Genomic DNA, 14,767 nt, shown 5'->3' with positions numbered 1-14,767 from the left:
TGATCACAACAGCTCCTCCTGCTTGTCGACTTAGAATCAAGCAACTCAAGCAAACCCTGTTTGTTCTGCTACAGATGCCATCAAGATTTTGGCCAAGGGGAGTTTGCACACGGGGTAGGAGAGGGGAGATGCCGGGGCTCGGGGTCGGGTGCCCCTGAGCTCTGATACCAATAGATGGTGCTGAGAGGTGGAGTGTGCAAAAGAGGGAAGGAGAAGGGGGAAGGGAAGAACAATACACAGACCCTTTGGTGGAGCCATCGAGAGAATTATTCTCACACTCCTTATTATCTTTATGAACCAAATAATAAGTGGGCGGTTGCTCGTTCGCCCAGCCATAACCGACCATGGGCTTGAAACGCAACTGTGATTACAACTGAAGAGAGGCCCTTACTTTGCACTTGATAAAAACAACCCAAGACTTCCTTGGCCTTTTGTCTATTGGACATATGTTGCAAAATTAGGAAAGCTCATCAAGTATATTTTCTCGTTTCATGAAGATACCCATGTTAGTTGCATCACTAATGCTAACCATGACATCCTTTTTCAATAGCCCCTCATTAGCAATATCATGGTGAAATTTTTTGCTTATGTCAACAACTAGAGAATCAAGCCTTCATGGTGTAAATCTCTTACATCCTCCAAAAACAGCCCAAAGTGTTACTTTTCCAATGGGAATGTCCTAAAGTAAATGCACCCAAAAGATGATATACTAGATAGGAAGTTCGTCTAAGTGCGCCACGCTCGACATACATGTTGATTAAATCATTTCCAAGCAATCTCATCATGTTGCATGGATATATGATTTCATTTGGATAGAGGCTCTGGCTTCGCATCTTGTGAAAACAACCCTAAGTGTTTTGGCCCTACGTCTACATAAACGTATCGTGCAATTAATGCTCTCCACGAGATGACATCTAGGACAAGATGTAAGCACATTGCATGTCGATCAACACACATGAGCAATTAGCGTTCAAAATGCTACCTCTCCCTTGATCCCCCTCTTGGCCTCATCCTCTCGATCCCCCTTCACTCCCTCACTTTGTCTCTAGCCCTCCGAGACCCTTCAAAGAAAGGGTGGCTGTGCTTTGCCTAGGCCTCGTATGAATCCAACCTACTGAATCATCAAATCAATGGCAAATGATGTTTAAATTCTCGAGATTATTTAGAAGCCCAAATCTTCTGCAATGGCTGCCACCAAGGAACTTGGTCCGAGGCTGCTATCAGCTTCTGCGGTATACTCCCATCCATTCCAGCAGACTCATGCCTTGTCTCGTAGCTGCCTACTCTCCTTCTCGAGTAACTCGTTTCGCAGCTCTCGCATGTATTCGCCTGTCGGGACAAGACACTTTCTACATTCCAGGTCTCTCTCTCTCTCTCTCTCTCTCTCTCTCTCTCGCGCGCGCGCGCGGTTACTCACTGCACACGGAATGCGAGGCATGCATACCTGTTATTCTCCAATGCACTTGCATGCGCGTACACACACAGTTTTTTTAGTAACGTCACACACACACACACACACACACACACACACATTTCGATGAATGTTTGTCCCAAGCAAGTATTTTTCTTATCGCATGCAGAGATAGAGCATCTTCTTCTGTGCTTGTTGCATCCTCTTTTCCAGATGAGGTTGCCTCCTCAGTGACACTCGGTACAGCTCTAGCAGCTCTTATTGGTTTTGGGGGTTTTCGCGCTTTTGTCTACTTCAAGATCCAGGTTGGTGCTCTTCGTGTCTTTGGATGAAGCTTCTTTCGATGGAACGAGGCATGCCATTTTTCTTTTCAGTGGGGACCCAGCAAGTTTCAGCCTCTTGCTAATACTAAACTCTTGGTTGCTGTTTGTTATCAATCATCCAGTAAGTGTTTAGTTGCACCCAAGGATGGGCTAGCTTCCCCCAGGGAACCTTCGCAGGTTCTGCGATCCATCTTGTAAGGTTTCTCGATTTCAGTTCATTCACTTTTGAAGTAGGTGGAGCATGCCCATATGTCACAGAGAGCTGGTGTGCATGTGACATCCTCCGCTGCCCATTGTGAGGCTAGCAAATCATGGTAAAAGGATGGACCAGCTAGTATCATGTATGTGTCAACTCACAAATGTTGCCATATCATCTTCCTTGAGCCATATTTGGTTTATTCATTGACTCCAATTTAGTCGCACAATTTACATAGGCGATGTGAACAATCTTTCTTAAGCACAAACAAGAGAACAATCTTTTTTATGCACAAACAAGAGAGGAGAAGAGTATCAAGAGACCTCAGTCTTGAATGAATAAAGCCTTTACCGGACCCTATTGCCTGCAAGGTATTCTAGTTTTTATTTGTTTTCTTATTACTAATGGGCAACTCAGTATTACTATTTGGAAAGAGATTGTTTCTATGGTATTGGCCCAGGAGGACCTGTTTTCACCTTTACAAAATTCTAGCTTTGAGACCCTGAGGCAAGGGGAAACAAATAATTAAGTTGAAGAAAGGCAAAAACAAGAATAGAATTTTGTAACCCTGAGGCAAGGGGAAACAAATAACTAAGTTGAAGAAAGGCAAAAACTAGAAGGAAACTGCAGAGCAAGCATAGTTTACATCTGTAAACACTCATGCCTTTTGTTTCGCACCGTTCGGATTAGCATGGCATGATATGTGCATGAATGTATGGTGTAAAACTCCACATTCATAGGGGACTCTCATGGAACTCAAATATCAGAAGGGAAGCAGATCAGCCAGCGTACATGACACCCTTGCGCAGCTGCAAGTCTCCCATTTCCTTGTGTTTGTGTAGTGCATGGAAGGTATTTGCGGAGATTAAAGCTTGGCATCTGTCACAAACTGGTGACGTGGCTGCTGGCTGTCCAGTACACACACACACTCCTTCAAGCATGGATAGTCCCGCGAGTTCCCGTGAAACACTGACGTGGCAGCAGTGTACGGACTCCCGCCATTTGCGGCGCAACATCCGGCTGAAAACGTGCCAGGCTGACGTGGCAGAAAACGTGAGGAACAGGGGCTGCTTTTTGGCTATGTTAATTCCAGCTTTTGGCTTACATAAAACTCTACGCAAGGAGAGTTTTTTATTAGTTGCTTTAAGTTTTACAAGCAAGCTTGTGAGAGAGAGAGCCTCGCTTTATTTTTGAGGGCTTTTAACTTTGAAGCTTTTGGGGCTCTGCTTTTGGGCATCCCTTGTAACCTTTAAATAAGTGGGCAGGCCTCCCACTTCTCAGAGCATCTGGACGTAGAGTTTGAGAGTGAGAGCCTCCCACTCACTTGTACTTTGGTTGCAGATTAATACAAAAAAAAAAAACCGAAAGGGGCGCCAGTCTTTGGGGCCAACATCTTTAGGCACGGAACTCCGCCAGGCCAGTGTCGAATCAATTGTGAACTGTGAACTGTGATGTGAATTCTTGTGGTGTTGCGGTAGATTCTCGACTTGGAGTTCCAAGTCAATTACAGTGGTATCAGAGCACGGCCGATTTCTCTTCTATGAGAAATCCGATCCTTTTTACGCAGTACCTATGGCTTCAAGCAGAGATCAATCGACTTTCTTTACATCCGGAGATGCGGAAAGAGATCACGACGAAGATTCACGCGAGGAGTATGGTCTGCCTCTGCCTACTCAGGTGGAGCGTCGACGATTGATCGACGACGCTAAATTTTGCGAAGGACCCGAAATTTGCAAAATTTATGAGCCAGACCTTCTTCGACAAGGTGCATTCACAGTGGCGGCAGACCATAGAACCACCCCTCAAACCGGCACTGAAGAAACCTTCCAAGGATGTATACATAACAAGAATTAGAAGAGGTGGTTGATGCATGAATTGCTCAGCTTTTTGACGCGGAGAACGAAGCAAAAAAGCCCGACAAAAAGCAGAAAAAAGGAACTGACTTCTTGGGTTATTTGGGTCGTCAGTCTACATTTGCGTCGGCCAGAAAGCAGAAGAAGCGTGTTCGATTTGAAGAAGTACCAGTTCTTCTTCTTCTTCTAAGAGTTCTTCTAGCTCCTTTGACTCGAGCGAAGAAGACTGAAAGGGCAAAAGCGAAGCAAAAAGCAAAGCTTGAGAAAGAGCAAGAAAAAGGCAAAGAAGCCTAAATCTCGCCCAATGGTTGACAGTTCTACAAAGGACTTGTCTTCAGATAGTTTGGACTCTGATGACAGCAGCTTTTATGCAAAAAAGAAGAAGAAATTTTCAAAACCAACCAGTATGACTTTCTGGACGATAAAAGCAAGAAAGTCCGAGAGTTTAAGGAAGGTGGAGAGTCAATTAAATTTGACACGTTTTCTGGTTATAGAGATGCTTCGAAGGCTTTGTCTTTCATACAGCAGTTTGACATAGCTTTCTCTGGAGTGCGTTACTTAGAGCACTCCAAGATTCAGAGGGCTACCTCTTACTTCAAGGGAAATGCTCGAACTTGGTGGTCCACGCTTCTATTAAACAAGACGGCGCCAGTTAAATGGCTGAAATTCAAAAGGCTTTTTTTATGTCTTCCGGGCTAACTCGAGAGTACGAACGCGACATACGAATTGCTTGGAACCATCTTCGGATGACCAAGAAGGATACTTTGGAGACGCATATTGCGAGAGATTCTGGAGCTCTTTTCTACCAGCCTCTTCATTTAAGAAGATCTCGTTCAAAGAACAGATTGAGCGGTTTACCTTGGGTCTTGCTACAGAGATTCGAGATCACTGCTTAGAGCAAAAGTTCGATTCCATTTAGGAATTGATAAGTCATGCGAAATGGGGTTTTGCCATTCACTCAGGCAGTTTGACCTACCCCACAAATGAAATCATGACGCAAAGGACCGCACAGACTCCGAAAAATGAAAGTAGAAAGAGGAAGAGCACCCCAGAAAAGAAAGAAAAGGATGCACGACCCAAACTCACTCCTCAAGAGAGAGCTCTTTACATCAAAGAGGGAAAGTGCCTTGGATGTGGGGAAACTGGGCATATCTCCGCGAAGTGCCCTAAAAAGGCACCGAAAGAACAGAACGACAAGGACGAAGACAGGCCTGAAGGTTCGAGAGCAGCTGAGGAACGTGGACGAAAAGGCAAGATGAAAACAGGACTGGTTCCAGATTGCGTGGGTACTGACCCAAGCACGATGGACGAGAGTACAGAACTTTGCCGAGCTTGGGGCAAAGTGAAAGACCAAGAAGCCCCGATCTTCTTTGATGGAGGAGCGAAGGACAACTTCATTTCACTTGAATTGGCGGCGCGGCTCGAGATCACCACCGATCGGATGGGACCACTAGCAGAGGCAGTTCTAGCGGCACCTGGCAGGGACATAGCCATTACACCTGCCATTGGCAAACTTCGGTTGCATTGTCAAGGGTATTTGGGGCATGAGGACTTCTACATAATGCCTTTGGAAGGTTGTGATGTCCTCTTGGGAATTCCCTACTACCACAAGAACAATCCCATGGTCGACTATCGGGCGAGAAAAGCGACTTTGACCATAGAGAAGGGCAGAGCCATTGTACTTGATGTAAAACTTAAGGGCGAGTCTGTCCCTATTGTATCGGCTTCGGCCATTTCAAAATTAATGAAATCCAGTCTGTTTGTTTATTGGATCTTCTTGAGAGAGATGAATGATGAGAATAGGACAAATATGTCTGAACTTGATAAAGAACGCCAAGAGTTTCTCAAACTCATGCCGATTGCTTTTCAGAGGGCCTGCCAGGTGTCACAAGACGGGCACCACGCGCCAATAGAAAAGAACAGACTGAACAGACTTTTAGCACTTCAATAACAACTGAAATGTCAAGAGTTTCTCCAAACTCATGCCGATTGCTTTTCAGAGGGCCTGCCAGGTGTCATAAGACGGGCACCACGCGCCAATAGAAAAGAACAGACTAAACAGACTTTTAGTACTTCAATAACAACTGAAATGAAAGAGAGAGACGACATGCGACCCGGAGTGGCAGCATTCCACCCCAGAGAGTATTGGCCCCAAACCTTGGCGCCCCTTTCGGCATTTCTTTATATTGTATCAACACAATACAAGCCAGTACTCCAGACTCTGCACCTTCTCCAGGAAGCATGCCAGAGAATGAGCCCTAACCTCATATTTTAAGGCCCTTGGTCCGAAAAGCAGTTATAGTGAAAAGCCTTCAAAATCAAAAGCTTCTGGTCCCAAAAGCAATGCCAAAAGCTGCCAACGCAAAACGCGAAAATCCGTACAGCCTGCCACGTCATCAACCAATGTAATTTTCAGAACTTTCGTACAATTGCCACGTCGTCAACTTTGCGCGAGTGTGTGTGAATCCTGCTTTATTTTAATCCCTTTATGTCACTGGGGCCCCATCGGATGGGGTCCCCATAAGTTGGTAGGACTTCTTCTTCTTCTGCTACTTGTTCTTCTTAGGGTTTAGGCCCCTCGGCCGGCATATGTAAGTTGCCCCCATTCTTCAGGGCTTTTGACACGTCAGCAATTTGTGACACCAGGTGAGTTACCACCCGCTCGTTTTGAGGATCATACCATTGATCTGATACCTGGAAGCACACGAGCGAACTGGCCACCTTATCGTGTGAGGTGAGCCAAGAACGAAGAAATTATGAACCAAGTGAAAGACCTCTTGGAAAAGGGTCTGTCCAGCCTAGAACTTCATCGTATTGTTCTCTAGTGTTGTTGGTTTTGAAGAAAGACGGATCTTGGAGAACGTGCATCGATTATAGAGCTCTCAACAAAATCACCATCAAGAACAGATTTCCGATTCCTAGAATCGATGATATACTTGACCAACTACAGGGATCCTCGTGCTTTAGCAGGATCGACTTGAAAAGCGGATATAATCGGATCCGAATCGCGTCAGGAGACGTCTACAAGACAGCTTTTTGGACGACTTTTGGGTTATTTGAGTTTTTGGTGATGCCGTTTGGCCTAACCAATGCTCCTGCGACATTTAACCGGATGATGGACATGATTTTTCGAGAGTACAGACTTTTTGTTGGCACTTTCTTTGACGACATCAGTGTTTTCTTCAAGGATGAGGCAAAACATAGAGAACATCTGCTTCAGGTCTTTCAGGCATTACGAGATCACAAGCTAGTGATTAATGCGAAGAAAAGTGAAATTTTCCTACTAGGGATACACTTGTTGGGACACATTGTGTCAGCAGCAGGAGTGCAGATGGACCCGGCCAAGATAGAGACTATCTGTGATTGGCCCGATTTGAAGAATGTCCATGAAGTTAGAAGCTTCTTGGGCTTGTGTTCATACTACAGGCGGTTCATTAGAAAGTTTGCAGAGCTTGCTTCCCCTTTGCATATCTTGACACAGAAAGGAGTCCCTTTCTCGTGGGGACCCACAGAGGGACTGCCTTTCAGACATTGAAAGAGAAATTGACTATAGGACCAGTTTTGACTTTGCCGGACTTGCAAAAGTCATTTGAAGTATATTGTGATGCTTGTGGTCGTAGTCTAGGTGCGGTCTTAATGCAAGAAGGCCATGTCATTGCCTACGAGAGCCGATTGTTCTCAAGGCCGGAATTGACAGCACAGATTTATGAGAAAGAGCTTTTGACGGTTATCCATGCTCTTACTCAGTGGCGACATTACCTACTCGGAGCAGATTTTACTGTCTTCACAGACCATCAGAGTTTACGCTACTTCTTGTCACAGAAGCAGCTATCGGAAAAGCAGATGTGGTGGGCGAACATCTTGTCACAATTTCACTTCCAGGTTGTCCATGTTCAGGGACAGAAGAATTTGGTGGCAGATGCTTTGTCTCGGAAGCCGTTGGTTCTCGCTATTTCCGCGATACATCATAGGAGCTTCGAGGATATGGTCGATCAGTATGCCACATATACAGATTTTGTAGACGTTTTCACACGAATACGGGATGGGGAGACAATAGCGGGATATCCATTCGAAATGGCTACTCGATGAGGAAAACCATGTTGTGCGTTACACAGCCGCTGAGGGAAAAGGTTATGACTGAATGCCATTGTCCACCTTTTATGGGTCACTGTGGCATTGCTACCACCTTGAAAGGGGTGGAGAGATACTTCTTGTGGCTGAGACTCAAGAAGGATATGGACGAGTTTGTGCGCAATTGCGTGGTATGCCAGAAGGTCAATTTGACAGGCATAAAGCACAGGGATTGTCACAGCCTTTGTCCATACCCACTCGCCTGTGGGAAAGTATTGCAATGGATTTCATTTTTGATCTCCCGAGAACACAAAGTGGTCACGATGGTATCTGGATTGTTATTGATAGATTTAGCAAGCAGACTCATTTCATTCCAGTGAAGAAAACAGTCAAGCCGGATCACTAAGCAAGACTGTTTGTGGCCCAGATCTTCATATTACATGGCATGCCCGAGACGATTGTCTCCGACACGGACCCCAAATTCACGAGTTTGTTTTGGAAGGCTATTTGGGAGAACATTGGCATGCGGTTGCAATTCTTGTCATCTTTCCACCTGCAGACTGACGGGCAATTTGAGATTGCCAATTCAGTGATACTAGATTTATTGAAGTCTTACATCTCGGATCAGAAGACTCAATGGGAAAAGTATTTACTTTTGGTGGAATTTGCCTACAACAACACGATACACTCTTCGACGGGAAAGGCGCCATTTGAGATTATTGAAGGTGCTATGAAGGTTCCACTCTTCCTAAGCACGAAAGATAAGATTTTTGAAGCCGATGATTACACGGGAGACTTGGACACGGCTTTTGCCAAGGTCCGTGAGACTTTGCAGAAATCTCAAGAAAGATAGAAAAAGGCAGCTGATCACCATCGTCGCGATTTGAAATTGAAGGAGAACGATTTGGTGCTCTTACGTTTTGAGAAGGCACGCCTAAGAAAGAAGAAGGGAAAGGAGAGGCTTTTTCCAAAGCTCGGTATGTGATACTATGGACCTTTCCAGACCTCCGAGAAGATAAATGATGTCTCCTTCGATTGAAGTTGCCCGACACTTGGAGGATTCACAATGCTTTGTATGTGAGTCGTTGAAGCCTTTTAAAGGCGATGTGGCCGAAGATGGGGAGCCTGACGAGCAACCCGAAGTGGAAGAAAACGAGGAGATCCTTGTTCTAGAACAGATATTGACACATAAGGATAGAAAGATTAAGGGTAAAGTGAGAAGGAGGTTCTTGGTTAAATTCAAGAACTATCCTGCATTGGATGCGAAGTGGATGGAGGAGGAGGACCTAGCAAATACTCCTCAGATTGTGAAACTTTACCTTGAAGCTTTTGGTTTAGCATAGTCTATTCCAAATGGAACCCCGAATTCAGCTTGGCTGGATATCTGGTGCAGTGGGTATGCACAAGAGGGGAGTTACTCCGCTCCTTTGTCAACAAAATGCCTTGATTTTTGATACTAGAGTCACTGATGTCTCTTTGAGCTTCAGGGATACTGAGAGCTGACAGTATTCCACTGTATGACTTTACCAACTGAAATTCCCGATAATATGATCCTGATTTGTTCTTGACTTGTTTAAGTGCAGGAATTGATAGACGAAATGATTGCAACATTTTAGTATGAATGATCTTGATAGACATGGTTGCAATAGGGATTAGTCAATCGGGCATCTATGAGGTCCTGAGTGGATTTAGATGCGATTGCTAATTGCATTGCCGATAAATCATGGTCTGAGATCCGAATGAATGTTGAATGTGATTTGTCATGTGATGTCGTGTGATGTGATTGTCGATTGATATCATGTGCTAGATGTGTGTTCCTAGTGTGTCGGTACTAACAGTTAGTGTCTGCTAAGACAGTTTATGGCTTCTGTCTGTTTTGCAGGCGTAAACGAGGGAGATTACAATGCTTTCAAGAGGGGGGTATGTCACAAACTGGTGACATGGTTGCTGGCTATCCAGTGTACACACACTCCTTCAAGCATGGACAGTCCCGCGAATTTTGGTGAAACGTGACGTGGCAGGAGTGTACGGACTCCCGCCATTTGCAACACAACATCCGGCTGAAAATGCGTTAGACTGACGTGGCAGAAAATGTACCGAAAAGGGGCTGCTTTTTGGCTACGTTAATTCTAGCTTTTGGCTTACGTAAAACTCTACCCAAGAGGAGAGTTTTTTATTAGTTGCTTTAATTTTTACAAGTAAAGCTTGTGTGAGAGAGAGAGCCTCGCTTTATTTTTGAGGGCTTTTAACTTTGAAGCTTTTGGGGCTTTGCTTTTGGGCATCCCTTGTAACCTTTAGATAAGTGGGTAGGCCTCCCACTTCTTAGAGCATTTGGAAGCAGAGTGAGAGCCTCCCACCACTCACTTGTACTTTAAGTTGCTTTAATTTTTACAAGTAAAGCTTGTGTGAGAGAGAGAGCCTTGCTTTATTTTTGAGGGCTTTTAACTTTGAAGCTTTTGGGGCTTTGCTTTTGGGCATCCCTTGTAACCTTTAGATAAGTGGGTAGGCCTCCCACTTCTTAGAGCATTTGGAAGCAGAGTCTGAGAGTGAGAGCCTCCCATTCACTTGTACTTTAAGTTGCAGATTAATACAAAAAGAAATACCGACATCTCTAGGCACGAAACTCCACCGGGCCAGTGTCGAATCAATTGTGAATTGTGGATTGTTTTGAAGTGAATTCTTGTGGTGTCGCGGTAGATTCTTGACTTGGAGTGTCTAAGTCAATTACAACATCCCACACAGTGATGGCTGATTGCCTTCCTTCGGGGATATTAACAACACAACAAATTGCCCACCTCTCACTTGACCAAAACACTTAATGAATTTTGGCCATATGACCTTTTGTGTCACAAATTGATGATGTGATAACTAATCGGCCTCTGATTTTTACCGAACTGATGACGTGGCAGATTGTACGCAGTGAAAAATCCGCTACGGTATGCCCCGCAAAATGTGCCACGAATCGTCGGCAGTTGACTTGGCAAAAACGAGTGCTTTTGGGCGGCAGTTTTTGAAAGCATGAACTTGTAGGGCCTTTTGGGGTACGATGTTTTCAGAAGTGCTTGCTTTTGGGCGCTACATTCGGCTATATTGCGTATAAAAGTGCGCCTTGGGGGTCTCTTTGAGCGATTAGTGCATGGTTGCACAGGTGCAGAGTGGACTCCGTGTAGTCAGTGGCTTATTAATATAAGAGAAAGAGAATTATCGAAAGGGGCGCTTGACTTGGGGCCAGTGCATCTGGGTAGAGAACTCCGCTCTAGATTCGAATTCTTTTAATGTTAAAATATTAACAGTTTTGAAGTTCTGATGTGTGTGCTGTTGATTCAGCACCTCACGAGTGGCTTTCCGGTTATAGTGGTACGAGAGCTTCAACCGATTCTTCTTCTCCGCAGGATCCAGTCGGACCTTTTGCCGCACACATCATGGATTTTGATAGAGAATTTGACAGGGTTCACAAAACCGACTTAGAAATGGAGTAGAGAGATTTTGACTAAAAATCTGATATAGTAATTGAAGAGGATCAAGTTAATGAAGAATCGAATGTTGAAAGGTAGGTCGAGGAGGAAGAGTTTAAGGCTCAGTCTGAAGAACCTATATAAGATGATTTGACTTTTATGGATGTCAAGGGGAAAATGGAGGTTAAGTCCTTGATGAACTGACTTCTTATCTTCACAAAGGATTCTCTATATGTAAGCATATACAGATCAACCGTTGATGGAAGCTTACGAATGGTGGCAAGATGTCACCAACCCAAATTTAAAGCTGGCAATGAAGACAAAAGCAAAGTTGAAAGATGTCAAGAATTTACACCCTATCTCAGCAGAGGACATTCAAAGGGAGGTAGAGTGCCAAACGAGATAACTTATGAAGAGTTTAGGACATTTGGCGACACACAAGGGACATAAGTCAAAAGTCCACTATTCTTGACCAAGCAAAGAAGGAGTCAACGTTGCAGTCCCTCCGGAGAGTTGGAGATCAACACAATATCATCAGCCTATAACAATAGTGGAATCCATGTCCCTGCCAACTGTGCACCTCTATCACCCTCTCTCTCAATATAGTCAGAAACCTCATCCACATACACACCAAATAGAGTAGGAGAGAGCGGGCAGCCTTGCTTCACCCCGATGGTGGAGTGAACTAATGTAGATAACCCCTCTGGAGTGCGTACATGCCCCACTACTGACCCTGTATAATTCCATAATCCCCCAAATCAGCTTTGAGAGAGAGAGAGAGAGAGAGAGAGAGAGAGAGAGAGAGAGAGAGGTCTTCCGAATTGATGGTGTGACTGACGTGGCAGCAAAAGACCTGCCTTGATGTGCGCCATAAAACGCACCGCGGATTGTGGGTAGTTGACGTGGCAAAAAGCAGGGCTTTTCCACGGCAGGTTTTGAAAGTATTGACTTGTAAGGCTTTTTGGGGTGCCATGTCTTTAGCATTGCTTGATTTTGGGCACTAGATTCTGTAGCTTTTGCTTTTGGCCGTGGTGCCTATAAAAGTGTGCCTTGGGGGTCATCTCTAAGAGATTAGTGCATGGTTGCACAGCTGCAGAGTGGACTCCCTGACAGTTGTACTCAGTGACTTATTAATTTTAAAGTAGTACCGAAAGGGGCTCCTGACTTAGGGGCCAATGCATTTGGGTGGAGTAACTCTGCTCTACGATGTCTCGACTTCAATTGTTTTAAAGTTAAAAGTATCAACTATTTTCAAGTTTCGAGGTGTTTGCTATTGATTCACCCCCTCGCGAGTGGCTTGCCGGTAACATTTTGCTTTTTTAAAGCACGGAGTTAACCTGAGTAGGAGACGTGAATCATTGCCCGAGGTATGAATGACAAGTTTAGGGCAATGCTCTCTAGTGACAATAAAAACATTTTGTTTAGCGTAGTGTTAGTGACTAGTCCACCTACAATTAGTGACGTAGCTTTTGGAGAGAAAATCAGTCAGCATTTATTATTCTGAGAGAGAGTCAGCTAGAGACAGGAGTCGACTAATGCCGATTTTAGGGAAAGAGAGAGTGCATGCTAAGCTTTTAGGGTTTCTGCCTCAACCTGGCATCTGACATCCGAGTTCAAACAATGCTCACAAGAATATCTTACTGTGAGAATGGGCCTCGAGATTGCGCTCTCTCTCTCTCTGCGCTTTGGGGCTGGGGCTGGGGAGGGGCCATTTACTTTGCCTTGGAGAATTCTACCAACTATTTTAGGATGCTACTTGAGAATCCCTAGAGCAAACACTACTTTTTGTGAACATTAACCCGAACTTTGGAAGCCTTAACCCTAAGTTTTGTAAATAAGCATTGGCGATTACCAGGAGTTTTTTTGTCTAAGCTATTTTGGTCTAATGTATTATCTGTGCTTGACTGCCCAGAGAGAAGTCACATAGTTGCAGCTTTGAAGTGTAGAGTCAAGGTCTTTTGTTCAGGTTTGAGAAGTCAGCATGGTGAGTCATAGTCATAGTAATCAATGTGAAGCGAGTGTAATGTGTTTATGAACCATGCCCAATGCTAAGTCTAAGTGAATTGAGTGATTTTGAGGCCGACAGTAAGATAGAGTGAGTTTAATCATGTGATCCAGTTTTGTGGAGACAATTTGTGGGTGAAAAGCATGCCTTTTGGGGGGAAGGACTATTTGCACTTTCCTCATTGAAGTTTGAAGCTATCAATTGTGTCCTTCCAGTCTGCAATCAAGGACGTTTTTTTTTTTTTGGGGGGGGGTGGGGGGGGGGTTTAATTTCCTGGCATTCTTTGCGTCATAGGCTCTTTGGATGAATCTTTAATGTGCTGAGTATACCCTTGGGTCTCAACCCCTTGGATGAATAAAACTACTACTTTGTGTTGGATATATCCTTGTCTCATTGTTGTATTGCTGACATTCATCTAGCTGTTGGGAAATATGGGTGCTCCTCATGTCAATAACACTTTCTTTCATTTCTGTTATTGCATCAGCAAAAGTAGTGAGTGAGCATTATGTCGCATCCTCTTCCTATAGAAGTACAATATTTGTATGACCTGAGTGTGGAACTGGGAATAAGTTGAATGGGCCATGGGCTGGAAACAAGACTTTCTTCCAGTTTTTGAATATGGACAGGGTTTGGCGTTGGTCAACTTTTCCAAGCGATCATAGAGTTTTCTATCTTGAATATGCAAGAGAATGTTTCAAGGCGTTGTCTTTTTTTTTCCTTTCTCTCTTGGACGAGTGATAGAACCCACTGGTTATCTGGAAATCCATTACGACTTTAGCCCTTTCTTTCTCGTTCGGCAAGCTTAGTTGTTTATGATTGAAGGATTATATGCTGTTTTTTAAATTCTGATATGGCAATTGTAGTACATCATTGCAGCCCTGCTGGGAAATCATGTTCCAAGAGGTGGATCGAAAGTTTTAGATATGGATATACATGAAGGACGGAACTTGTATTATTATCCAAGCGATGTAGCAGAAGTTGTTGCTGTCACCAATGAAAAGAATCGTGAAGTTATTAAAAATCAAGGTATTATCTGGAGTAGAGCTCTAGTGAGGGGTTTTGAGCTGTCTGACATATTTCTTGACTTCAAACAAGGAAGCATTGAAAGAAGTTTGAGAATTGTAGAAGATATTGTTTACTGGTCTTGCTACTTTCGTGGAGTGGTGCAAGTACAAGACATAGATTGTCTTGATGTTCATTTCACTTAATTTTTTTTGGGTACTCAAGCCTTCCTTTACCAATCTTGATTCTAGGGCTTTGCTTTCTTGCAATGGACAAGCGATATCATTGTTATTACTCTGCATGTCTTTGGATGTTACAAAAAGTTGAGACACTGTCATTTCTCAAGCCTAGTACCATATTAGGGAGTGATGCGTGTGCACACACTTTGGGATGGTTGGGGCACTTTTTCTCTCTCACTAGGAGTCTTTATTCTCGTGCATTGTACATACGC

At 44.1% G+C, this 14,767-nt stretch overlaps 1 protein-coding gene across 3 annotated transcripts in view; it reads left to right on the top strand.

Annotated features, from left to right (window-relative positions):
- The first annotated feature begins 998 nt into the window (after positions 1 to 998).
- The window catches only part of LOC147426249 (uncharacterized), a 36,270-nt gene continuing 22,501 nt past the window's right edge, over positions 999 to 14,767 (top strand). The window contains exons 1-3 of one of the 3 annotated variants that reach the window (XM_086498052.1): positions 999 to 1,360; positions 1,581 to 1,716; positions 14,178 to 14,340. In XM_086498052.1, coding sequence (XP_086354178.1) covers positions 1,185 to 1,360; positions 1,581 to 1,716; positions 14,178 to 14,340 — 475 coding nt within the window. In that variant the 5' untranslated portion in view covers positions 999 to 1,184. The remainder of the gene's footprint in view (positions 1,361 to 1,580; positions 1,717 to 14,177; positions 14,341 to 14,767) is intronic. The other 2 variants (XM_086498051.1, XM_086498050.1) reach the window with 2 other exon arrangements.

The sequence above is a fragment of the Adiantum capillus-veneris genome, chromosome 24, assembly GCF_014529385.1.
Source record: "Adiantum capillus-veneris isolate H3 chromosome 24, ASM1452938v2, whole genome shotgun sequence".
Taxonomy (NCBI): Eukaryota; Viridiplantae; Streptophyta; class Polypodiopsida; order Polypodiales; family Pteridaceae; genus Adiantum; species Adiantum capillus-veneris.
Note: the sequence above shows the minus strand (reverse complement) of the source record. Positions and strands in the feature narration are given on the sequence as shown.